Source organism: Vanacampus margaritifer, chromosome 19, assembly GCF_051991255.1.
Source record: "Vanacampus margaritifer isolate UIUO_Vmar chromosome 19, RoL_Vmar_1.0, whole genome shotgun sequence".
Taxonomy (NCBI): domain Eukaryota; kingdom Metazoa; phylum Chordata; class Actinopteri; order Syngnathiformes; family Syngnathidae; genus Vanacampus; species Vanacampus margaritifer.
Genome location: NC_135450.1, coordinates 14233371 through 14259315, shown reverse-complemented (window position 1 = coordinate 14259315; position 25945 = coordinate 14233371). Strand labels below are relative to the sequence as shown.

Here is a 25945-nt window from a genome sequence, read left to right as displayed (position 1 = left end):
CTAGGTGACAAGTCAACTAGCAAAATTGTCATGTCATATGATCTGGTTACTTGACTAATTGTGACTACTAGGTGACTAGTCAACGAACAAAATGGTAGATATGATCCGATTAGTCGACAAATCGTGACAAGTTGGCTAGCAAAATTTTACATACTGTACGATCCAATTAGTCAACTAATCTTGCTTGACTACTAGATGACTAGTCGTCTAGCAGTAGAAACAGTACACATGAGCCGATTAGTGACTACTCGGTGACTAGTTATGACTCTGTGGGTATTTTGTTTTGTATTTGTTGTTCTGCAATGTCCCCCCTGTCCCAACACTAGTTGACTAGCAAACTAGTACATATGATCCGATTAGGTGACTTATCATGACTACTAGGTGACTAGTCAACTAGCAAAATAATCGTTTGTGGAATTTGGTGTGTACATATGTGCGTGTGCCCTCCCAACCGAACCTGCTGCCACCCCACCCTAGGTCAAACTGTGAGACTTACACCAGTACAAAAAGCAAAGCCACTCACCTGTGCCTGGCGACAGGGCTGTGGGGAAAAAAATAGACAAAATATATGTCAGTGCTCAACAGAACAAAGTGGTACATGGTTACAGTTAAAGGCTGGAAGAAAAATATTTTCATGTATCTACAAAGGCCCAACTAACGTTTTTCTACTCATCTCAAAATCATGTGATTGACAAGCTGTAAAAACATCCAGATGTGCACTCCTCACCAGCAAAGCTACTTTTACTCCTTTTCTTGCGGCTGGTGACGGTGAGGAACTCATCTGTGAGCAGATCGAAGGCGGTGGCTCGGCGGTCCGGGTCGGGCTCGAAGCAGCGCACGATGAAGGCCTTGGCCTCTGCTGACATGGACTCGGGGATCTCTGGGTGGATCTTAAACATGCCCACCTGCAGACAAGCACACAAATCCCACAGGGTCGGTCCCGAACCCAACGTTGGCTACGCAGCTGATAAATAGCGGTCAAAGTTCAAGCACGAGACTTTCTTGGCAACAAAATGTCTTGTTGCTGTGGAGGAATGTTAGCAGTAAGACATTCCACACGGATGAGACAAGACGCAAATTAAATAGCTCAACTATGATTGATGTCTTTGTGAGTGGTTGTACCTTTCGATATTCACATTCTACATGAGACAATAAAAAACATCTTCTTGTCGACTTCGCCAGACTGTCGGCAAGAGTAACACGAGCCAAATTCACGTATGGAATATTCCGTGATTTCGGCCTCAGATGGGGCGTGCTATAATGCGTTCCAGACAACCTTCCAAAAACTATACTGTACTTTGCCGGCCTCCATGTTGGCACTGGGGAAACAATTCATACAATTGGCAAGCGTCAGCGTGTTCAAAGAAAGACGCACGCAAGCGGGGAGTGGAAAACACCCACACGTCATGTTTGTTTGTTTCAACAATAGTTCGGACGGAGATGATGTTTATGCTCTCTCTTCGGTATGATCATGTTACAGCGCACTGCTATTGACACAGGCATGAGCTAATTCACATGATTTGTTTCCACAAAAACACACCAAAAAAAGTGAGATCTCATGACTTGGATGACTATTTCTGCCCAACTACAAGATTAAGACATTTCAATACCAGTTACAGGGATGGGCATATAGGCTAATTATTAAAATTAATCAATTGTAAAAAAATAAAAATAAAAAATAAAAAATAAATAAATTGTAATTAGGCATGTTTTTTCTTCAAAAAGGATTAGTTTGGTAATAAATATCTCTGTGAGACATTTTTTTCTTGACACTAAAAGCGAACGCAGAAATAATAATTTACTGAAGTCAATCAAAGATATTTAGTCGAGTTTTTGTGCCTCGGGACTTGACAGCTTTAAATTATGTCTCCTTAAATTTCATGTGCAAATATCTGTCATTCCGTCATGCAAATGATGTTAGAAATAATCATCATTGGCGCTTCATTTTATTAGGCATGAAATTAGCAATATGAAAAATTCAACATAATTGTTGACATTCATTATAAAATGATGCATTCACAGTATAAGTTAGTTATCGAGGGCACTGGTGTCAAACTCAAGGTACGGGGGCCAAATCCGGCCCACCACATCATTTGATGTGGGCCGTTGAAAGCAAATTATGTGCACCGACTTCATGTTTTTTGCTAAAATATCAACATTGCAGATTGTCTTAACTTTTAAAAAGTTGAGATATTGCAAGCATTGTCTCCACATTTTTATTTTTTATTCAACAAAATCTGGTGATTTGCATACCGCTGGTGTCTCTTACCTTAAACATAGCAGCCTGCGGTTCCCCGAGTTCATAGAAAGGAGGTTTCCCAGTCGCCATCTCGATGATGGTGCAACCCAGAGACCAGATGTCTGCTGGTTTGCCGTACCCACGAGGACCCTTATCTATAATCTCCGGAGCCATATACTGTAGTGTACCTAAAAATAATAATAATAATAAAAAAAAGCAGATTAAACATATTAACTCTTTGACTGCCAAAAACGTTAAATAACGTTTAGTAAAATCCTATGGAGGAGTGCCAAAGACGTTAAAAGACGTTTGTTTCAAAACAGAGGTGAAACTAACCATTTTCTATTGTGGATTACTAAAAAACGGAATTAGGTATAAACAAACTTTTTTTTTCTGATGAAAGATGAGAGTCCAATCTTTTTTTGGTAGTATGTGTGTTTCCATAGTCCAAACACATAATTTTCTATGGACCTTGAAAGATCAGTCAAAATGCTTAAAATCGGCTGGCACCCACGGCATCCCTTTTCTGAAAACGTCTGGCAGTCAAAGAGTTAATGGGTGAAGCGTTCAGGATATCAAAAGATGCCCTGGGGTTGCCATGGCACCCATCCATTTTCTACAGCATTTATTTCTTACTCGGGTTATTTGTGAGTTTGAGCCAATGCCATCTGATTTGAACCTCAAAACTGTAAGGCAGATGTGCTAACCACAAGACCACCGTGCTGCTGCCTTAGCAACCGCAGATACGAGTCACAGAGTACCATGAGAATTGAAGCTCGTATTTTACGACATATATTTGCTTTTATTTGATCCTATTCTTCGATATCTACTGTAAGCTGTGACACAACAAAAGAAGGTTTAAGAAGTTAAGTTGTGCTTGGCTTAAATACTTTTTGGAAACAAATCAAAACAGCCCCTCTATGAAAATAACATCTTTTTTAACCTTTTTTTTTGCAGCCAAAGCATACGCAAAATGACATCATGTGGACTTGATGCCCTGTTTTTATTGGAGCCTCCAGCAAGAACGGTTACTTCCAGAAATAACACGCTTATTGTGCTAATAATAGCTTACTGGCTATTCACTCCTCTGAGAAGTGCAAGTCATGCTAAAAACAGGCGTCGGATCATTTAAAGCGGACCTCGCCTATAAAAAGGAGCAGCCCTGTTTCTAATCCGAGCTGAGAAAAAGTCTGCCGTGAGTGCTGCAAACCTGCCTCGTCTGTCCACAGACCGCACACGAATGCACACTCAGGACTGGAGTGCAACAGGGATCACAACTGTGCTCGCTTTATTTCCATAAATGGAAACAAGTTTTCTCTACTAATGAAGTCAAGTATTTATTGGTTGGCGTTGGGAGTGCTGTTTTAGTCTGTGGGTGGGATTATACAAAAAACAGGTGGAACATGGTTCAAGCAAAAAAAAAAAAACATTAAGATTGGTTGTGCATCTGGATATTTATCCTTACGCCACGCCTACTCCTTCGCACAAGTTTCACATAAAACTGTTTAGTCATTTTGCATAATCCCCGCACACGTGAAATGCTTAATTTGGGTTTACAGAGCTGGCAACGTTGAGTCAGTGTGTACCTGTGAACGTCTCAGTGCAGGGGTTAATCCCAGCCAAGCGCTTTGATGTGCCAAAATCGGATATCTTTAGCACGCCGCTGTAGGTGTTGATTAGCACGTTATCACCCTGAGGATTTCAAAAACACACAGTGAGAAGAACAACTCACAGTCTGGTGAGTCAGCACAAAGTGATGGCATTGTAAGAAAAATGGACAAAACATGCATAGTTGCATCACAACATGCAACAATTACATGCGGTGACACTTTTTTTTTTAAGTATTTTTCTAATGGCTCAGTAAAGGGTAAGAAACAACTTTCTATACATTTCAAGCTTGTAAAATTTGTATTCTTGCTTTCACATATGATAATTGCATTTAAAAAGTGCTTCAAAGCTCCATCCTTTGCTTGCAAATAAATCTACTTTATATATACTCTAAACGATTTGTTACCTTGATATCCCGATGCGCAATCAGATTGTCGTGCAAGTATTTGAGTCCCTCCAGGATCTGCCGTGTGTAGAAGCCTATGGTGGGCTCATTGTTTTTCAGGGGCCCCCATTTGGATCGAAGCAGCGCAGACAGACTCCCTAACACAAGATGCAAGAAGAATAAGTCCATTCCTTTTAACGCTAAGCTAGCATGGTTCCGATTAGCCATGGAAAAAAAGCACAAGGATATGTAATAATTTGACTTTGAAAATCACATCAACATCATGTTGCTGTTCCATTATCTTAATAAATTGAAGCGGTGTCTCTATCATTAGCATGGAGCCTTCAAATCAGCTACTTTAATGACGAATCAGCCAGGACACCTTTCAGGTTGTGTTGGTATTGTTGGCATTGCTCTTTTTTTTAAACATCAAATCTAAGTCAGTATAATGCTAATTGTAAGTTTGTATCAGAGAGATGCTACTTACAATTAGCAATGAGCTAGCCATTGACGTTTAAGCTAGCGATTAGCGCGTTAGCTCGCGAACGTTAGCATGCTAGCTTGTTCATCATATGGCAGACAAATGTGTCGCAATACTTTATTCTATTGCACCATTTTATTTTATTTTACAACAGCATGTAAACTGTTTTTATGTGTTTGTTACAGTTTACACCTTGTTTGAGTCGTCTCTATGGTAAATAAAAGTGCAAGAATAAGCAACAGGTGTTATCATTGAATTAAGTCTGTCTAGCTTTAGCGGGGACGTAGTTTTATTTTTAAAGCTGTTAACAAGTAAAAGTCTAAATATGAACTTTGAATGTCCATTCAATTATATCTTGATCTTTTTTTTTTTGCCAAGAAATGTTTATTACTGTAAATGTGCCACAGTAAGTTACACAGCTGTGGTGGGGCCTGGGAGCAAAAAAACAAATGACCTCTGTTTATGCCCCTAAAAATAAACAGTGAAATAGTAGGGTGTGAAAATGTTATTCTATAGCCGCTTTGGTTGTGAGGACTGTGAGAATCTAATGGAAAAGGTGAGTTTGCTTTTGTTGGCTGACTACTGGAGTTGTAATGGACTATGTAATGACTACCATCTTCCCTGACAGAGCAAATCTTAAAAACACAAATAGTTACTTGGTGGGTACGAAATAGGACTGGAAAACATTCAAATCCAGCTAGCTGCTCATGATGACTTATTTGTATTTATTTATTTTAACAAGTTCACTCAGAAAAATCAGTCAACATGAGAAGAATCATTTCACAGTTGTGTAGTTGATAGTTTTTCTGGTAGTTACTGTTAATATAATATTGCAAGCAAGCTAGAAGGACCAGGTGATGGTTTGCTCAGAACTTTCCGATTGGTGCCATGACCCGGATACATTTACATCTAAACCCACCTCTGACTTACGCTCAGAACTTTTTTTTTTACGTGCAAACTGTGATAATGTCAGCAGCCCGCTTACCTCCAGGCACCTGCTCCATAAAGATCTTGATGAAGCCGTTCTCGCTGATGGAACCGAGGTACTGGACGATGTTCTTGTGCTTCAGGTGCTTGTGGAGGGCGATCTCCTCATGGAGGGGCTGTGAGTACCTAGAAAAGAAAACATACACATATCATTAGAATGCTCTAATTCAGGGGTGTCAAACTCACATTAGCTTAGGGGCCGCATAGAAAAAAATATATTGGTAGGTTTTTTTTTACTTTACAAAATCATCTCGCGGGCCGGATTAAACCCCTGCTCTAATTAAAAAAATCGTGTAAACATTTTTCAAACGCCAACAAGAATTATCGCGACAAATCGACTATTCAGCAAAGCAATTTTGGAGATTCGGAATTATTTAAAGGCTGACTTGGAGCCAACCACAAGAAGGAGTCATGCCATATGACTATACTCCTAACTCTGCATCACTATCACTTTTTATTCAATTAACTCTTCTGAACTTTAAGAAATCTTTACCTGACATGGTGACATGCCCAAAAAAGGCAACCTGGCAGCAGTTTTTTTCTTTTCTTTTTTTTAAACCACACAGCAAGTCTGTCAGGTTGCACCCTCTCTGAATTATTCAGCCACATTCTCACCGCTTTGTGCCGCCAAGACATATGGTGAGTGTATCAGTGTGCCAGTGTCATCACTCAGTCTGGGTGTCTGCCTGCTGCACTTCTTTGCTCAGCGCAGCCTCTCATGTGCGCTCAATCTAAGCCACAAAGCACCAGACCACACACATTTTTGATCTGGGCTTCTCACTTTCACTTCAGAGGGGAAACTTCCAAATGACTATCATCAGAAATGAGATGCACAAGAAAAGACTTTGTCTGTGGCCAAAACAGAGAATCCTCCGAAACGTGTTGCATTGACACGGGCCAAAATGGTGTCACTGACAGATAGAGCGGCTTTTTTTTTCGATAAAGATCAATTACGGTGGGAACTCACGTTACGAACTTAATTGGTTTACGTCAGCTCGTTTGTAACCTGAAAACGTTACACAATTAATGAATTCCAGCCCCAAAATGAAGTCATACTTAAAGCGTCCATGTCTCACCTGCTGTCTCTCTCTGGGATCTCCTTGATGGCCAGTCGGACCTGGTTGCTGAGGTCTCGGCCAGCGTACACCACTCCAAATGTGCCTTTTCCCAGAACCACCCGCTCGCCGTGTTCGTCATACTCGTAGTCGTACTGCAGGGACAAATTCATACACTGTATTGAATAACTAAGAAAATTATCATTATTTTTTTTGTTTGAGATCAGCGGTTCTTAATATCAGTAAGGGTTTTTTACACAACACCGTCCTAAATATATGCAAATAAGGCAGCAGTCACTGTTTTTGTTCTTCCAAAATCCAGCAGGCGCAAAGTCTCACCATGCAAATTGTGATGGAAATCTGTTCTAAACAGTATGCAAAAAATAGTGTTGTCTTTTTCACCTCTAAGGCGTCAGTATCGCAGTCTCCCTCGTCCGGACCTCGCCATGCCTCCTCGGTGATGCTGTTGACCAGATCGCAGAACCTGACAAAAGACATGCCTGCTTAAGTTACACCCAACAATGCCTTCCACTTCAGCAGCCTCACATGAACTCAACTCAATAACTTCTCCCCCATCTATGTACATTTAGTTTGCATATTTAGTTTGTTTTTAGTGCATTGCACTGTGTAAAAAAAAATATTTAATTTACTGTGAGGAAAAGTGGTTCAGATAATGGATGGATGAAATAATTTAATGTCTTTTTAATTTAAATTATGTACTGTATACAAAATATATACGGTAAATAATTAAATTTGTTTAATTTTTAAAGTTACAAAAATAAAATAAAAATAATATAAATATAAATATAATATTATTATTAATATATTATAAATACAAATTTAAATAATTTCATAAAATTTTATTTTGAAACAAAATTGTACGTGATTCAACTTACAATCAACCCAACCTTGACTACATGTACTGCGAATTGTTTTAAAATTGAATTTACTTGGAGAAAAAGTGGTTCAGATAATGGATGGATGATGTAATTTAATTTAAATGATGTACTGTATAGAAGATATATACTGTACATAATTTAATTAGTTTAATTTCTTAAGTAAAAAAAAATTAAAATAAAAAATAAAATAAAAAAATATATATATATATATAAATTAAATTATTATTATTTAAAAAAATAATAATTTCATAAAATTTTATTTTGAAACAAAATTTAATGTGATCCGACTTACAAACAACCTCTCGGAACCCATTGTGTTCGTAAGTTGAGGACTACCTGTACTGTGAAAAAATTCCATTTAATTTACTGTGACGAAAAGTGGTTCAGTAGCTGGATGGATGATGTAATTTAATGTATTTTAAAATAAATTTCTGTACTGCATAGAAAATATATACTCTATATAATTTAATTTGTTTGTTTTTTGTACAAATTTCATTTTTTTTTTTATTTTGCAACATAATTAAATGTGATTCGACTTACAAACAACCTCTCGGAACCCATTGTGCTCGCAAGTTGAGGACTCCCTGTACCCTGTAAACTGAAGTCAGCGATTTATTTCTAAATACATCATATCACCATTTCATTCCATTTAAGTCAAGATTTGCATTTTGGTTCCAACTGTTAACTTCCCGCATATGATAAAACAGCTATTATTATCAAGCATTTGGCTGGTGCTTTTATCCAGACGGTGTTTCAATATGTTTACAAGCGCACCTCCCACACACGCAGCCACGAGATAACGACCTTTAACACCCTCGCCGCACACAACCTGAGATTTAGCACGTTGTCATCCCGCCGCGCGTAGCGCGCATGGAGGTGCCGCACGTGTGCTGTGCGTTGCGGCCGCACATGACACACACACACGTATGCGCGAGCCGACTCGTCCCACAGTCACTTCTTTACGCTCTATTATGCAAAGAGCGCCATGACAACAGCAGGCATGACTCATTGACGCTCACGTGCCACATTTTGGTGCTCGGAAGAGTCTGACGCGAATGCTCAGCGTTTGGTGTTTGCTTCGGACGCCGAGACAGACACTACACACTCGCAGCCCTCGCGCCCGTCGACGGGAACGCGCAACCGAGGGGCACAAAGGCGGAAGCGCAAGTACTGGGACGCGGCCCACACGTCGCAAACCGGTAATAAAGTCGATGGGTGAAAACCCGGAAGTCCCGCCTATTTCGTGGCATATAGTCCATTGATTTCTGGTTGGTGAAGATAAAACGGCCACAAGAGGGCGCCGCCGCAAGTACCCATACGTTGGGCCTGATACTAATCGCCCATCCCTCTTTTTCATCAACTGATGTTCCAAAGACAACTAGAGAAAATATTTTATTCGTCATTGGCACCTCCACAATATTGCACATTTTTAAACGACTTTAAAAAAATAGTTTTTACAGTTTAAAATAAAAAACAGTCAAAATTTAGAGTTGCAAGCCTTCACTGTAATTTTAGTAGTAGAAATGCAGTGCGATTAAGAGCAAGAAGAAGAGGCAGAGAAGAGCCCCAACGATAACTTCAGTAATAATCGCTGATTGAATATATGCCTGTGAGTATTGTTTGTATATGCTGCTCTGTGTGTTCTAGAAGTTCTTTGACGGTTCAACACCAGAACATGTATGCTAACTTTGCTTAGCCTGTTAGCATCAAGCAAGTGGAACCTTGTTCGACGAAATTATATGGTTCAGTTGAACTTTTTGTTGTTTAAATATTAAGTATATAATAATATACAATGTTTAATTTTTTATTAAATGTTTTGTTAAAATAAGAATTAAAAAACAGTTAAAAAATGTATATTATTTAAATAATATACATGTTTAATTGTTGTTGTTTTTTAAATTAAATTTAAGATGGAAATAAATAAGCTTGAAGTAGGCACACTTCGCCAAAAATAAAAAATACTGAAAAAGTGTGTTTTAATAAATGTAACTGTGTAAAAAGTATGGAAGGAAAAATGATATTAAAAATATTCTTTGTATGAAATTTCCATATAATGGATTTTCAGCTATTGCGAGTTGGTTCTAGAACACATTCTCCATGACGAACAGGGGTTGACAATGTTAATGGCTGATGCAAATCAGTTATGCATCACTACCACACCATTTGTTAATTAAATTGATACATTTTAACCAGCACAATCTGATCTGGGAACGATGATTAATTATACCTGCGTTGCAAGTAAGTTCCAAAGCTTGGTCATGGAACACTTTCCAATGAAGCAATATATTGATTTCCACAAGTTAAGTGCACGGACCTTTTACAGTGCATCTCGGTGCAGAAATAAATCTGGAAGTCCTCCGCATTGTGAAGGACGTAGAGGAAAGCGCTGCGCTCGTCAAACTTGGAGATGCTGAGGAGAGACAGTCGACATACGGCCATGAGAGCAGATACGAGTCACGTGGTGACCAATCTCTGCTTTGACAAGAAAGCCCGGTTTGCTTGCACACACTGCGTAGAAAGCACAATATTCAAATGAATAATGACAGTCAAAAACAAAACAAATCTCACTTCCCCCATCTAAATGAAAACTTTCATTTGCTGGCTCGCAAGTGAGCCGACACGAGTAGATGCGCATTACATGTGGTTAGCGAGCCTGCCATTGTGTCCGACTGGCTTGTTGCAGACTGAGTGGGCTCCGAGAAGGAGTCGTTCCCTAGCAACATGCCAGACCTCCATTTCTCTGTGCTGAAATGGAATTCCTCGGAGAATCGTGGTAAACGCCAGACGTACACATCTTAAGTACATATATAAAGTACATGAGAAAAAATAATCCCTTTACTTTACCAGGACCAAAACATGATACCACTAAAAGTATTGCGCAATGATACAATTATACCAACTGACCTGACACCTCGCACAGACGTGGCGCTGAAGTTCCACTCGTGAATCCCCTTGTTCTGCACAACATACCATAATATACAACAATGAGGCACCATCAGCGCAGCTTTCCATACTGAATAAATCAGATACAGAAAACTTTATTCATCCCACAAAGGGCAATTTGTTACATCACCGCGTGGGACACAATTTGCTGACAGCCGCATGAGAGCAGTTAAACATTGGTAGCGTCATCCAAAAATGGGTCGATTGTCTTTAAAGTAATGAAACCAATTTGCAGCTATTTTGTATCATTAGCTTCGGGAAATGGATGAAATGAGAATAAGGGGAGCTGATGTGAGATGTTTGTGTAGTAAACAAGGATTATGGGAGGGGGGGGGGGGTATCGTTGCTTGTCTTGACGGGGAGAATTACCAGTGATTGAATTCAGTAATATGAACATGTGGCATATACTTAATTCATTCACTCCCAGCCATTTTGACTGAAGCAACCCCCTCCGCTCCCGGCTGTCTTACTGGATTTTGACTGATTTCGCAAAGCTCACTGAATACTGTGTACTATTGCTATAAAAACATGGAACCTACCGAAAGAAAGATTAGAGTCTCTTCTTTCATCAGGAAAAAAAAAAGTGTATTTGTATCTGTTTCCGTTTTGCAGCAATTAGCAGTGGAATATAGCTAAGTTTAATCACTATTCACAAACCTGTTTAAAACACTGAGGAAAAGAGCTCGTTGCAACATGGCCCTGGTTGATCTCTTATACTCTGCTGCCACCTGCTAGCCGTTTTTTTTGTAATAACTACCATTGCTTTAAGCGACCTCTTCATGTCAGAAGCTGTATCAAAACCTTCTGTATTCTCTAGCATAAAAAAACAAACTTATAAATACTTTCTTGGGACCATGGCAATATTTAAAATAGAACGTTTTTATACGTTTCTGGGAGCAAATGAGTTAAAAATAAAGTGGTACTTTTTAATTAAATTTTTTTTTTTTGGGGGGGGGGGGGATATATAAACAAAGCAGACCTTGTCATCAGGAGTGACGTGCCAGATGGACACCGTGTTGTCATCCACGTCTTTGTTTATGGACAAATACGAAGGCTGGTAGACTTTAGTAGGCTCCAATATCAACACCTGGGGAAAGAATACAAACCGGTTTTGTATATGACATAATTGCCGACTTAACATGCTTTTTTTAAATTTAGTTTTTATTAAAAACAAAGCCCCTTTGTTTTATGTAGAATTCGTTCACGGTATTGTGATGGGTTAACTGCACTCACAGGAAATCGCACAGAGGAGACATCTTTTTTGGTGGCCTCTACGAGAAAGTCCATCCAGAAGTCCATCACCTCCAGTTTGGGGGCCGGCTGTTCCATGCAGGGCTTCTTGAAGTGCTGGTAGATCAGTATGGTCTCCACCAAGGAACGAAGATACCTGAAATCAATGTAGAAAACTGCTAAACTACCCAACCTATTTTTAAAGACGTTTGCATATGTGTAAACAAAAATGCGAAGGATGAATTTTGCCACACTTTTAAGGTGGATACTTTAACTTTACGAAAGAGGTGGGTGAGAGTTTCCCGCAGATTTGAAATCGACTTGGTTCGCTGGGCCTGTTCAAACAACGCTTGTGCCTTCTGTGATGTTTCCTTCATGCTAAATTAGCCACATGCTCACACACGGGCCGCAGATGGCTAGTAAGCTCTTTGAAATGAATGCGGAGCACATTTCAGATCACAGACACCTGCTGGAGATGGATGGAGGCCAAAACTTTTTTTTTTGTGTGTGTGTGTGTGTGTGTGTGTGTGTGTGTGTGTGTGTGTGTGTGGCTGTCCTCCACCCAGAAGGTCTTGCAAGTTTGCGTCTCCTCACCAGATGGGCGCTTTGAGTTTGAAGAGCTTCTCGGAGGCCTGGATGACCCTGGTGTTGTCACAGGCCAGGATGCTGGCGCCCAGGAAGAAGCCCACATCCCAGTAACTCTGCAACTTGTCCAAGCTGCCCTTTTTACCCAGCAGGCTGCTCAGCTTCACCCCTGCAACAAGATGACGTCATTGCAGGAATGCACGTGTTAGGTTTTACGACGTAATGCTTCTATGCAGGTCAAATTTGCAGATTGGTTGGAATGCGGCGTCAAACTAAAAGTGTGATTAAGGGGAAATCATACGCAGGTTTTAGGGAGGCCAATATAATTTTGAGTTGCCGGCTGATTCTTTGCATTCCTGAGCGCCTCTAAAGCTTTCCAGCCATGACGGCCGTTTGCTTCACTTAAAAGCCAGGCGGGTCACAGCAATGAAAGTAAAGCACAGCCTCTAAATAAACAAGAATATCAGTTTGGTGAGCATCAGATTTTCTAGGTAATGTAAAAAAAAAAAAAGTTCCCACTACTGGAACCATCCCACACAAATCATCATTTCTTTTACAGGAGCACGTTAAAATAAGAGAGTGGAAATAAAAAGAACACAATTTCTCTCATCCAATTAGCAAATAAAAACAATGTAAATACAAATTATATGACCATATTTTTCAGAGGACAAACACACTTTTTTTTTTTTAAACAGTTGGATGGACTGGTGCTATGACTTATACTCGGGTGCGACATATTAAAATTAGAGCTCGGACTGGCACCCAAAATCCCTGTTCTCGAATCATTGTTGGTGGCAGCGAATGAGTTCCGGTTGGATTCAAAACAGAAACATTTTTCTTTGTAGTTTAAAATGGCTTCCCTGAACTAGAATCTTGCGTCACACAACAACAGAAACGTTTTTCTTTTTAGTTTAAAATGGCTTCCCGTAGCTGGAATCCCGTGTCACGTAAGCAAAAGTAGAATTTTCATGGTCGGTTAATGTGCCTTTTGGTGTTGTGAATAGTAAATGCTTGTTGCGGCATGCTAAGCTAGCAATACGTTTGTCGCCATGACTACTTCTTCTACTATCTTCTGGCGGTTGGGAAATTCTTTTGGTGCAATAGCGCCACCTTCTTTAGCATGCTAACTAAAATGGTGGCAGTAAATACTTATTTGAAAGATACACTAAGTCCATTGGGATATTAACTCTTTGACTGCCAAAAACGTTAAATAACGTTTAGTAAAATCCTATGGAGGAGTGCCAAAGACGTTTGTTTCAAAACAGAGGTGAAACTAACCATTTTCTATTGTTGATTACTCAAAAACGGAATAAGGTAGAAACAAACTTTTTTTTCCGATGAAAGGTGAGAGTCCAATCTTTCATTTGGTAGTATGTGTTTCCATAGTCCAAACACATAATTTTCTGTGGACCTTGAAAGATCAGTCAAAAGATCAGTCAAAATGCTTAAATCGGCTGGCACCCACGGCATCCCTTTTCTGAAAACGTCTGGCAGTCAAAGAGTTAAAATTTATTTTCTTTGATAATAAAATATCACGGCATATTTCTTTCTTTTTCTTTTTTTTGGAACGATCATGGAAAAAGTGACGAGCTTTATTGCAATTATTTTTTTTCAAATATTACTTTTAATGAAATAAGAGTTCTGAAATTGTCAAATAAATGTGTATGCTAGTAAGACCGAAACCACACAAATAGACAAATTCTACTCACCGACTTTGCGAAGCTCGAAAGAAGTTTCAAACTGATGTCCAGCCGCCAGGAGCAGAACAGCGTAGTTGATCCCAGAGTGCAGCGTCGGCTCCGACTCAAAGCCCATTTTAAACCTCAACAGACGAGGACAAATAACTTTAATAAACATGTTTCGTCCAACAAATGCGTCATCTAAATCCTCAAGCATCACCGATGTGAAATAACAGATGACTTTACGCGGCTCCTGCAGCTCGGTGAAAAACACTCCAAGTTAGAAATCGCAATTAGAGCCATATTGAGTCGGGGGGCCACAAAACGACAGCAGCATTTTTCTAATGAGTAATAATGTGCATCTGAGGGAATGAAGGTTATTAGGAACCGCTGCTGGGTCGTGACAGGCCAATAACAGCCAGATGGGACTCCGCCGTAATTTGTCAAGTGATATGAGAACCTGAAAGCAATTTGCACTCGACAGCAATCAACAATTTCATGTTGTTTTATTCATCGCTCCACTGCAGAGTTAGCTCACGTCAGCTTGTACAAAATGCTTTGCAATTATTCCAAATTACAGTCTTCCCCCACCATACCGCGATTCATTGTTTGGCGGCGCACGGAAGTTCAAACAACACAAACATCGGATGCACTTCTCGGAGCTAAGTGGATAACACATTTTAAGCTAATAAAACTTTTCACATGCAGCAATTGTGGAGGTGAAAAAAAAGAGGAAGAATTACAAAAAAGGAAGCTGCAAGAATAATAATCAGCATTTCGCTTCCACCATCATTTAGAATTAGCAAAAATAAAACCAGAACTTACTTGGGCCTGAAGCATAAAACAAAAAACACCCAAAAATCAAATGATTTAGGCTACAACAATTTCTCTAAAAAGTGCTCAATTCCGATTTAATGCCTATGTCGGATTTTTTCCCGATGTCAAGTGACACCAAATCTGCTATACAGTGAACAAATGTAAAATGATTAAACAAATAAATAAAACAACGATACAGACAAACATGAATCAAATAAATATTAAATCATTCAGTTGGCCCCGAATTCTTTCAATGAGACTTGCGTTGTGTCAACAACGTTCCCAAATATTACAATGTGCTCAATTCTGCATAATTGCGTCACTGTCCAATGATGAAATGAATGAAACGCCCTTGTTGTCTCACTCACCAGTGTGTGCCGCTGTCTCTGCTTTGCGTGTCTGCAAAATGCGATTCCAGGAACATGTCCTTGTAGATCCGCCCCACCAAGCAGTAGATGTCCGAGGCCACCTGCTCCTCGGCCTCCACTAGGGGCAGCATGATGTCCAGGGCTTTCTGTCTGTCGCCCGGCTGGTTCCGCCTGCGCGCATAAAAACGAAACAAAAGCACAACAGCATGAAGTGCTAGCCTAGCTGTTACTTTCAAACAATCATTTGCATTTTTACTATTATTATCAGAGCTGGCAACTTATAGAAATTCTGCATGAAGAGCAGCGATCAGGGTTGGCCTCAAGACGTTAGCTTGTAGCTAATATTTGACCCTCCACTAGCATCCAACATATTGCATCATCTGAGCCACCGGCAGAAGAATACGGCACTTTTGTCAAACACAGTAGATCGCAAAGAACAGGAATAATCAGACGTTTTCCACTGAGAGCCACGTACAGAAAAACGGAAGAATCTAAAGAAGAAAAAAAATCTCTCCAGGGGCGGCACTACAACGGAGGTAGGCAGTGCTATAGCCCCCTCAGAAATGTGGCCACGCTAGTATTTTATTTGAAATCCTGAAATATATTTATAAATTATAGTCCTGTCTAAATCTTATCGGTGACAATTAAATATAAAATAAATAAATAAAAATCGTGTCATATCATGTAGCATTCAAATACATTTTCAAATTTATTTAAAAATATGTGTGATAAATTATCATTAATATATATATTTTTTTTACATTTTTTTTTAAATTATCTAAAGGGTCTGTTTCATGCTATTTTAAGTCCCACCACAGTTAACTATAGACGCATATTTGGTTATATACGGTGAAACACGCCAGACTATATTATATAGATGAACGAACCCTGGACACCGCTCATGTTGTGTTAAGGTTAGCATCTGTGCTAATCGGTCACAGATCAGTAAACATGTCTTTGTTTCATGTTGTTCAATTTGCAGAATTTCATCAATCCCATTAACTTGAAAATGACTAGATTTTTTGTGTGTGTATGATCTTAGTACCTCAGAGATTAATCTTAATACCGCAGTTGCATTTTGCATTTATCGCTGTCTGGAATTTGAAATAATAACAGTAGACGCGGTATCTCTCCAATGTTCTGCTCTGAGCTCGCAATCATTCATAACATCACTTCCTTGTAAAGGGCAAGTCGGTAAGAGCCAAAACACGGTTTTTGTCTTGGCACCCTGCGGAAATAGTGCTAAAGTGCTGCCAAATTGTCAAGTACAACTACAGGGTGCAGCGAGTCATGAGTGGGGTGGGGGGGGGGCTCAAAGCCCATTTGTCTTTTCAATAGATATGCATATAAGACAATTACAAAAACCTTACACCAGAATCTTCAATATATTATTCAAATAATAACTTAATTATATATACAGTACTTTACAATTTACAGTGGCTTCCGGTTTGCTTGCATCATGCAAATGAGTACGAGTGCAGCTGCTTTCACTTGCACATTATTTTGCTGACAGTTTAAGGAAGGGAGGAAATGAAGCGCACAGTCAGACCCCCCCCCCCCCCAATAAAAAAAGAGAACCCTTTCGAAATTAAGTGAAGTTAAACCAGGTGGCCCAAGGCTGTTTGTCCACATGGCGCACACTTTGCTAACTCACCTATTCAGTGCAAAGGCATAGTGGAACTTCACATGTGGATGCGCCACAAGGTCAAAGGTGGGCAGCTTCTCCAGAGTCTCCACCAGCTTCACCACGGACTCGTAGTCCTACACAATAAACAAACACAAACACGCTTATGAGCCACTTGGCATCCAAAGACAATGAAGACATCATCTGTTTCACCGCGAGCAACATTTGAACAATTGTGCGACCCGTATCATGTTTTTGCTGCCTCTTTCTACGTTGACTTTACCCAAAGCGTGCTTAATAATTCAGTGCAAAATTGACGCTCACCGTCTCCATGAATTATTGATGAGGCTGAGCGTGCAGCACGAGGAGCTGAGAAGTAAGTGGCATTGCAATGCAGACGCAAAGGTAAAAAAAAAATGAGTGTTATATTGATTTGTGTTGGTCATTTTCTGCCACTAGATGGCATAATTACATTTGTAAAACATTGGTAACAGCTCAGTGCATTTTTCTTTTCATATTAAGTGTAACTTGTGAAATTCTGCACATTTTTAAGATTATTAAACACAACTTGACCCCAGTCTCCACAAATAAATGCATTATTAAAAAAATTATTAATGTTAAATTTTGACGTGGAAGTGTTGCGAAATTTCGCCGGTACAGGCTTTCCAAGTAAAGGGCGGCCATTAATCACGCATTTAAAAAAATGTATAAAGGAACTTTAAATGAACACAAAATTAATACACTAATTTTGACGCCCCTAAAAAAAACAAATGCAAGAGGCAAAAAATGTACGAAAAATGCTGACTCTGCAAATATATATATATATATATTTTTTGGGACAATTACCTGAATGTCTCTATACGTCAGGAGCAGGTTGATGACGATGTCCACCGAGAGGCACTCTACGTTGTCGAGCCGCTGCTGTATTCGGCCGAGCTCCGCGGCCAGCTCGGATCCGGTGTAGAACTCCCGAGCTTTCCGAATCTCGCTCAGAATCGTTTCACGAAAATACTGGCTGTGGAGAAGGGGAAGGCGGGAATTGAATTTGATATATATCGAGGTGTTACATGATCATGCTTAGTTGTGTTATCAATCATTAAAGTGGTAGATCAGTTTTCGGTGATACAAATCTATTTTTTCTTTTGATTTTTTTCAATTTGATTTTTTTTTCTCCCATGAAAGGAAGCATCATCTGATGTGTTCATTGTGCCCATTGTAAAAAATGAGTTCATGTTTGCCTATTAAGAACTTCCTGTTCAAAAGAACAGCTTTGCCCCTCCATTTTCATTCTCAAGATTCTCATTCGGTGCTCACCTGAAACCTCAGGGTCAAGATGACCTTGATAGTTTTGTTTGGCCCGGCTACTAAAGCTCACATAACAGGATGCTTGAACGCTTCAATTCACAGCTGTCGTCACAGTGACATCAACAAGAACGGCTTGCACAGAAAAATGGGGCAAAAAAACAACACCATCGCAGCCCTCTTTGTGATACTTACTGCGAGCTGGCCTGCGACACCTTGAGGAGCTGGATGAAGCGGTCCAGGAGGGGCATGCAAATCGGACCCAGCAGCATCTCGAAGCTTGGCTGCATCAGTTCGGTGAGGCCTTTCATTAGGCTGCCCTCGCAGCAGTACACTTTGTTGTGTGGCGTCACCATGTACGGGATGAAGGTGTAGTTGGCCGAGCAAGTCTGTGGGCACAGGACAAACAGCGCTGTGGAACTAAAGTCGTGATGTTACTGGACGTTCTGTTACTCACTAAAGGTTTATCATTACTGTAACATCTACTCCCACCTATGATGTTTCCCGATTTATGTAAGCATTAAAACTATTTGACTTTTTGCTCAAGGCTAAAAAAAAAACGATTTTTAAAATTAGCATTTAACGCCTCATTAAAAGACCAAACTGAGGATCAACGGCCGCGATGTTCCAAAAATCTTCGGTAGGCTGCTAACCTCACCCACCGTGGGTACGCCGCACCCGTTAGCTAGCAACGAGCTTCAACCGGCCGCTACTGCTGCGGCTGAAACACATCAGAACAGTCACTCCAAAGTCAGTAATCATCGCCTCCGTGGCGAATAAGCAACACGTCAGACGACGGGAGAAGCCGTGCTAATTGCTAAGCTGACACAGCTAGCTCATTTAACGCCAAAAAATTAGTGGTTGGGGTGATAAGAGTCGACTTTTTCACAGACGTTCCAACTTTAATCAGCAAATCACGTGTCTGGATTCTGGAGATAAAAACTACTCGCTAAACAGAAGCAGAAATGAATTACGGTATAATATGTCGTATGTCAGCTAGGAGGATTTCACAAAAGAGTCCTGAGTTGTTGTTCTTTATTGTGCTTCTTTTGTTTATGAAATATGAATTAAGCAGCAAAATCCACCCGTTTTTTTTTTTTTTATCCATCTCAGGGGGGCGACCATTTTGCCACTTACTGTATTGTCGACTGAAAATGATCTCATAGTTGCTCAGGGCTCAAGTAATGACCAATCACGGCTCAGCTTTTGGTCATGGGACGTTCGGAAGTGGCAAAATGGCCGCCCCCTGTGATGCATCAAAACTAGTGGATTTTACTGCTTAATTCTTATTCCACAGACGCAGTATTAATCAGAATGTGTTTAGATTAGATGGGCTGCATAGAACATATTGTAAATATTTTTTTTTTAACCAAGTCCAACATAGATTCCCATAGAATAAGTTTTATAATAAATAACGAACATCTTGTAACTTGCAAAAATTTTTTTTATAGACACTTGCGACTAACGTTCCAGATGAGTAACAAATATGACCCTTTGAAAAGGGGCCACCTGGAGGAAGTCGGAGCTAATGACCCACTTTAGGACACTTTTAAGGAAATGAAGTGACGCTCGGACTCAGGCCTCCACAAACAATCGAGCGTTTATAAGCGGCAGCCAAAACAGGCAGCGGGTAAGCAGGCCAGGGGTGGCGAGGTCTGTGCCACTTGAGGAACTTGCCTGCTGCTCACCTGATAATAAGAAAGAATTTGCTGCGTTTGTGCGTTGCCATTCTAGCGCTCAGTCTAGACACTAGGATAGTTTCGCCGGAGAGAGTAGCGGCGTCTTCTATTTGTTTTAACTTCTCCCTAGGCTGCAGGCATGTGGTGTTTACGGACAGGGGAAAATCAAGATAAAGTGGCAGCACATCTATTCGTCCTTAGAAGCATGCAAAGACGTTCTAAGTGGACGCCTACGGAATGTCCAACATTTGTTTTAAATGCAAGCACAAGAGCGTGCAGGGGAAGGTGGGCGTGTCTCTTCCTGACATTTTGAATATGCTATTGTTTGTCTGTGAAGGAAGTGAAAGGAAGGCGTGGCCGCCAAGCAATGAAAGGCATCGTCCATGTACCTCGGACGCACGGGGGAATGCGACGGGGATCCATGACATCATTGTCTCGGCAGAGACGGCCTTTCAATTCCAAGTCCCCACGCTATATTTAGCCGCGCGTGAGATTCGCGCCATCAAGAGGATCGCATGCCTCGATGTCATGTGAAACAAAGCTCGGGGCTGCTTGGATGCAACACGATTCATTTACAACTTAAATCAAGTGTTTCGGGAAAAGGAAATTCTAAAAAAAATAAAATCAAGTAAGTCCTCCTGGGCACATTGGCAAATCATCTGTATTTTGCTTGTCATTGTGTTAAATCATTTTTTTATATAACAAAAGTACTAGAGGAACTGTTACATGCTATGCTAATATTTGTCCGGGAAAAAAAGTGGTATGGAACATCATTAACTGAAACCAATGAAACATATGTTTGTAAAAAATAAAAAAATAAAAAGTTCTATTATGCTCTTTGTGATAGGTGGAAAAAATAAAGATGACTTACAGTGTTCTTCTGGCAAATTATTTCCTGATGGAAGACAGAAAAAAAATACATTCAGACATTCAAACAAAACCATTTTATTTGCATTAATGGAATAAAAAAATTGCCATCTTTTTATTGTCTTCCAAAGACACTAGATGATGGGAAATGCATTATGGGCACTCCCAAAACAAAAAAAAAGCTATAAAATAAAGCAGAAGAGGACAATGACATTTTACACAAAACATTTTTTTTTTATTGAGACTACTGTATTTAAAATGTGATTAAAAGCAAAGTGCACATGGATACTCAATTATCATAAATAAGAACTTTTTTAGGGCAAAAAAAAAAAATAATGCATTGACCCCAATGTTCAGAAAATGCTTTGCTAGGTATTGTTCACTTATCTGGCATGAGAGCTTGATGTTCTCCAAGCCTCTTAAATCAAAATACTGTATATTGCTTGCTTCTACAATGAGGCTAGAAAATGATTTTATTTGAAGACACAATAGCCTCTTAATATGCCGGCAGCTGGAACATTACCGGGGGGGGGGGGGGGGGGGAAGATGACACAAAGAAGGAGAAAACAGGTTATTCAACCTAATAATCGTGTTTTGGTGATGTGGGACAGTGGGAGGTTATTGAAGTATCCAGACTAAATACAAAGAACTTAAACTACAAAAAAAATAAATAAATCGATGTGTTAACAAAAGGTATTATGGTTATTTAGTGTAACAAGGTCTGGCTACCTTTAGGCAAAAAACAAAAGAGTCAGTGTATACTTCTTTTCTAAAATATTTCCAAAATTAATCCGCTTCCATCAATTTAATGGTGCATTTGTGTGTTGCTGGAACAGAAACACATTAGTCTGTTTATCCCATGCTGACCCAACCTTGCCCCAAATATAGCCTTTAATCGCCAAGTAGGTGTGAAAACGGCGATGAGAGCCGGTACCTGCAGAGATTGGAGCGACTCGGAATTGGTGTCACAGTAGAGGATGATGTTGTTGGCCATGCTGAAGCTCTCTCGGACCCCCAGGTGGTAGAAGAGCGACGGTTGGCGGAAAGCGTCCGTCATCTCCACGACGGCGATGTCTGATGGAGACAAGTGGGTACTTTTAATTTGTTTATTTTTTTACACAGTGGCATCAGTTGAGAGCCAGTGGTTCTTTTTCTTTTTACTGTCAGTTTACAACATTGAAATGCTATTTAGCACATTGTTTGCCCAGTTAATAAAGACTATTCAGATGATGGTGGCGACCGTTTGACCCTGGAACAAAAGTTTCTGTTCCCATTAGTTCCTATGGGAATAGCGTCTTGTGACATATTATGTTTGACCTTTGAAGTTCCGCTGTATATCTTATCTAGTTTTATATGGCTAGAAATTCTCAGCGGGAACAAGATAGCTAAATAAATTGAAGTTGACATTCAGCGGGTTTTTGTTAACTATTGATTCTGGTGTCAGCGAGCACAACGCACGCTAACCGCTAACGCTAACAGAGACTCTTCAAAAACACTAACGGTCAATCAACCATCTATTTAATGTTGTAAGTGAACACAAATACACCCAGTACTACATTCCCTCCAGCTGGATTCCTATGTGCTGGATCAATAGGTCAGACGAGCAAATATTACCAAGTGTCAGTCAAGACAGCAGGATTCAAAGCTGCTGGCGAAGGGGTGGAGAGTTCCCAGCCTTGAAAGTGAGGTTAACAGTTTTGACAGAGCGCATTTCCGAGCATGGCCGTGGAAAACAAATGTCGAATCAGAATTTTGCCATTCGAGTCAGAAGGCACCATAACATTGTCGTCAAGATATTTGGCCAGCTAACGCCATGCTAGCAACAAACAAAAGCCAAGCCCTGAGATACAATCTCGCTTAGCGCTAGCTAGCGTGAGGCTAATAGCAAGGTAGATGGATTTAAAATGGTAACAAAGAGGGAAAAAATATCATTTGTTCTTTACGGGCACAGCATTGGAGGTTAAAGTAAGTTATTTTAAACTCAAAAGATACGGCTTTGTAAACATATGCGCAAGCTAAAGCGTTCATTCTGATATTTGTTTAATCGATCAAATTGACTTGTGCAGTCATGAAGTGCATCAAAGAGATGTTTTGTGTTCCAGACGAGCAGTCGGCGCTCTCGCATCAGGCGGACGTCTTCGTCATTGTGACGTGGAAACGGGCAAAGTACGAGCACTCATCAACCCACTCGGTTGCGCAGACACTTGTTACTTCCACTTCCATGATGCATTTACTCCACAGATCTTGTTATTATTTTTAATAACAGGATGTAATTTGTGTAAAAGGTGCAATTGCCAACGTTTTGAGAACAAAGAACGGTCCGTGCAGATAAAGCTTGTGCATGTTTAGTGGCGCAGAATCACAACATTCTGTAATCAGATGACTTTGTGATATTTTAACAATGTAACAAAGCGTCTGATTGCTCGCCACCGTGTCGGCCGACATGGCGGCATGAATAGAGGAGCTGTGTAGAGAAGAACGCGGGGTAACTTGAGCCGCCCTGTCAGACATTAAAACGAGACGCAAAGCACCGGATTGCACGCGTTCGCCTCGGTTTGTCCCTCACTGCCACTTGAATAAGTCATAAAAAAATCTATGTTAAGATGAGATAAATAGGCACAAATACGAGGAAATACTCCAGATCTGATGTCTACCCAAAACACATTTTCTCGCCTCTTGTTCAAAACAGAGCAGGCAAAATAATTCAATATCTTTCGGCTTTCAGCAGTGCAAAGCCTCCTGCAGATGATTTTTTTTTCCTTTCCCAGGAGTGGCTCAGTGGGATCGTACGCCTCCAGAGGTTCTAAATTCAGTGACTGTGATGTTGACTAACTCCTCAGTATACGATGCAGTAGGATAGTTCCACCATTCCAGTTAGAGTGCGGATATAATTGACAATAATGAATACACTCACACGCACATACAAAAAAAAAAAAAAAAATTATAATAATAATAATTAAATAATATATATATTTTTTTTAAATAAAAAAAATAAAGGAGAGCAATGATGATGACATGTCAAATCGGTAAAATTACCGAATGAACAATACTGAGCTCTCCAGAAAAGAGGGGGGGGGGGGGGGATTGACAATATGATCGGAATTGGCACGAGAGGCTGTTGTTGATTGCAGTATACTTGCAACTGAGAATGCAAAGAAAATCTTTTTGGACACATCCATCCATCGACCAATCATGTAAAAACATGCAAAGAATTTTTCTTCACAATCACAACCCGGACAAGAAAAATGACGCGCAACAGAGGGACACAGAACGGGAAGCCTGGCGGTTCGCTAATTAGCGCCCGAGTTTCTTAGATAAAACAAAAAGAAAACATGAAGAACGACAAAAGGGGAAAAAAAATGATATAAATAAGGTATGGATACTACAAACTACAAACAGTAAAGTCGACGGTGTTTACTCAGGTGGGACCAATTGTGTGGGCCTGCAGTTTGCCGGGGCTTGACGGAAGTACATTATAATCAAGCACATTGGGCCACAGCAGAAGATGTTGTAACCATGGAGACTGCCGGGAGAACCGCTGTAAAAGATTGAGCCATCGGTCATTTGCTGCTGTGGGTTTTAGTCTGAAGGCTAGTGGGGAAAGAGGTGAATTGTCAGTGTGAGAGCAGCGGGAAGACTGCGCTGGAGTCGGTCCCACCCTGAATACACAGAGGATTTACTGTCTCCGTGCTCCACTGGAAATTGTTTCCCACACTCAAAAAAAAAGGAGTTTTCTTTGCAGGAAAAAAAACCCAAAACGTTTTAAGTTCTCTGCCAAATTTCCAAGAGGAGAAGCAATAGGTGTGGTGTGGTGCTCTCGACCACCTTCGCCTCGTGCAGAGAACGACGTCTGGGTGTAAAGCAGCAGTAGAGTTCGACCCTCGCTAACTTTAAACCAGACTAAAGAATTTGACCTCAATACGAGCAAAAGTATTTGCATCAGTGCTTGACTTTCGGGAAGAACAGAGGCCATTGTGACTCGCGCTTAAGGACAGGAATTGTGTGACTTGAGATCTCGCGCCAGGATTCTGCACATGGAATGTCATCCTGATATCTTTGCATGATCTTCATGTGTCAACATACCGTAAAGTTCCGACTAATAACCCATTGGATAGTGCCGACCCTAATCGTGCCAAAAACAGGACGCATCATTTTTGTTGAGCATATTTTGCCGTGGTACCATCAGTTTTTTACTTCTGTGTTACCTTGTTGGCATTTTTTTCTCTGGTAATTGTATGTTATGTATTCTGCCCGATCTGAATGTTAATTCGCCAGAAAGTTAACAGTTCTCCAAATGAGAAACTAGCTGTTGTTATAAATATTACCGCATCACTCCATTATTGTTTGCCTAACAGAAATCCGCTAGCCTAATGCTAACATAGGGTTAGGCAATAAATGGAATTAATTCGATAAATCGTCATTTTAAAAATGGAATCGTTGAAAATTGGCTAAATGTTTTTGTGAGTAGCATGAGTAGCCGAATGCTGGATGGGTGGTTTACGAGACATGTTTACAATAGCTACCAACTATTTACTTGCAGCATTTAAGCACAAACTATGAATGTTAAGTTTGCGGATTTTTATGAAGCTGAAGAAATTACATGAGCCGGACAGGAAGTCGAGGGGTTGGCATCGAGGTAGATCCGGCATATTTCAAAATAAAACCGTTTGCGAACTCATTTTTGGGTGGAGGGAAGCGAGCTAACTACATAATATGACATGAGTCGGACATTTAAGACAAAAAATTAGCTCCGATTAAATTAAACATGACAAAACAAACACAACACAAAACGTGGTAGAAGAGGAGACCAGAAATAATGTCCAAAAGCATAAAAATTGTTTGCAAGTGTGGCTATTGTTTACAAATAGGACTCAACTCTCCAGCGTGAACCCCCGTGATCTTGTGGTCTGACGGGTGCAGATTTACATTATTGCTGTCTGAACATTTTGCACAGGAATTATTTTTGAATAAACGGAACCTTTAAATATATGATTGTTGGATTAAAATTGTAATCATCCTGATTCACAAAATAATAATAATAATAATAATAATAAAAATAGATTTTATTTTTGGGCCGCCTCCCAGTGCAGAGGATGGCTACTCCCCGAAGCCAGCTGGAATAGGCTCCAGCGCCCCCGCGACCCTTGTGAGGACAAGCGGTTAAGAAAATGGATAGATGGATGCTAACATATGCAGAA

At 40.2% G+C, this 25945-nt stretch overlaps 1 protein-coding gene across 3 annotated transcripts in view; it reads right to left on the bottom strand.

The window, feature by feature from the left end:
* map3k5 (mitogen-activated protein kinase kinase kinase 5) overlaps nt 1-25945 on the bottom strand; it is a 79209-nt gene that overhangs the window by 5907 nt on the left and 47357 nt on the right. For all 3 annotated transcript variants that reach the window (XM_077551877.1, XM_077551875.1, XM_077551876.1), the window contains 20 exons: nt 21682-21821; nt 20752-20775; nt 18397-18590; nt 17746-17914; nt 16930-17036; nt 15276-15446; nt 14122-14234; nt 12422-12581; nt 11831-11984; nt 11577-11684; nt 10559-10611; nt 9969-10064; nt 7158-7239; nt 6777-6910; nt 5699-5826; nt 4254-4390; nt 3826-3931; nt 2270-2427; nt 728-905; nt 524-541 (listed from right to left, as the gene is read on the bottom strand). In XM_077551877.1, the coding sequence (XP_077408003.1) occupies nt 524-541; nt 728-905; nt 2270-2427; nt 3826-3931; nt 4254-4390; nt 5699-5826; nt 6777-6910; nt 7158-7239; nt 9969-10064; nt 10559-10611; nt 11577-11684; nt 11831-11984; nt 12422-12581; nt 14122-14234; nt 15276-15446; nt 16930-17036; nt 17746-17914; nt 18397-18590; nt 20752-20775; nt 21682-21804 (2413 nt within the window). In that variant the 5' untranslated portion in view covers nt 21805-21821. The remainder of the gene's footprint in view (nt 1-523; nt 542-727; nt 906-2269; nt 2428-3825; nt 3932-4253; nt 4391-5698; nt 5827-6776; nt 6911-7157; nt 7240-9968; nt 10065-10558; nt 10612-11576; nt 11685-11830; nt 11985-12421; nt 12582-14121; nt 14235-15275; nt 15447-16929; nt 17037-17745; nt 17915-18396; nt 18591-20751; nt 20776-21681; nt 21822-25945) is intronic.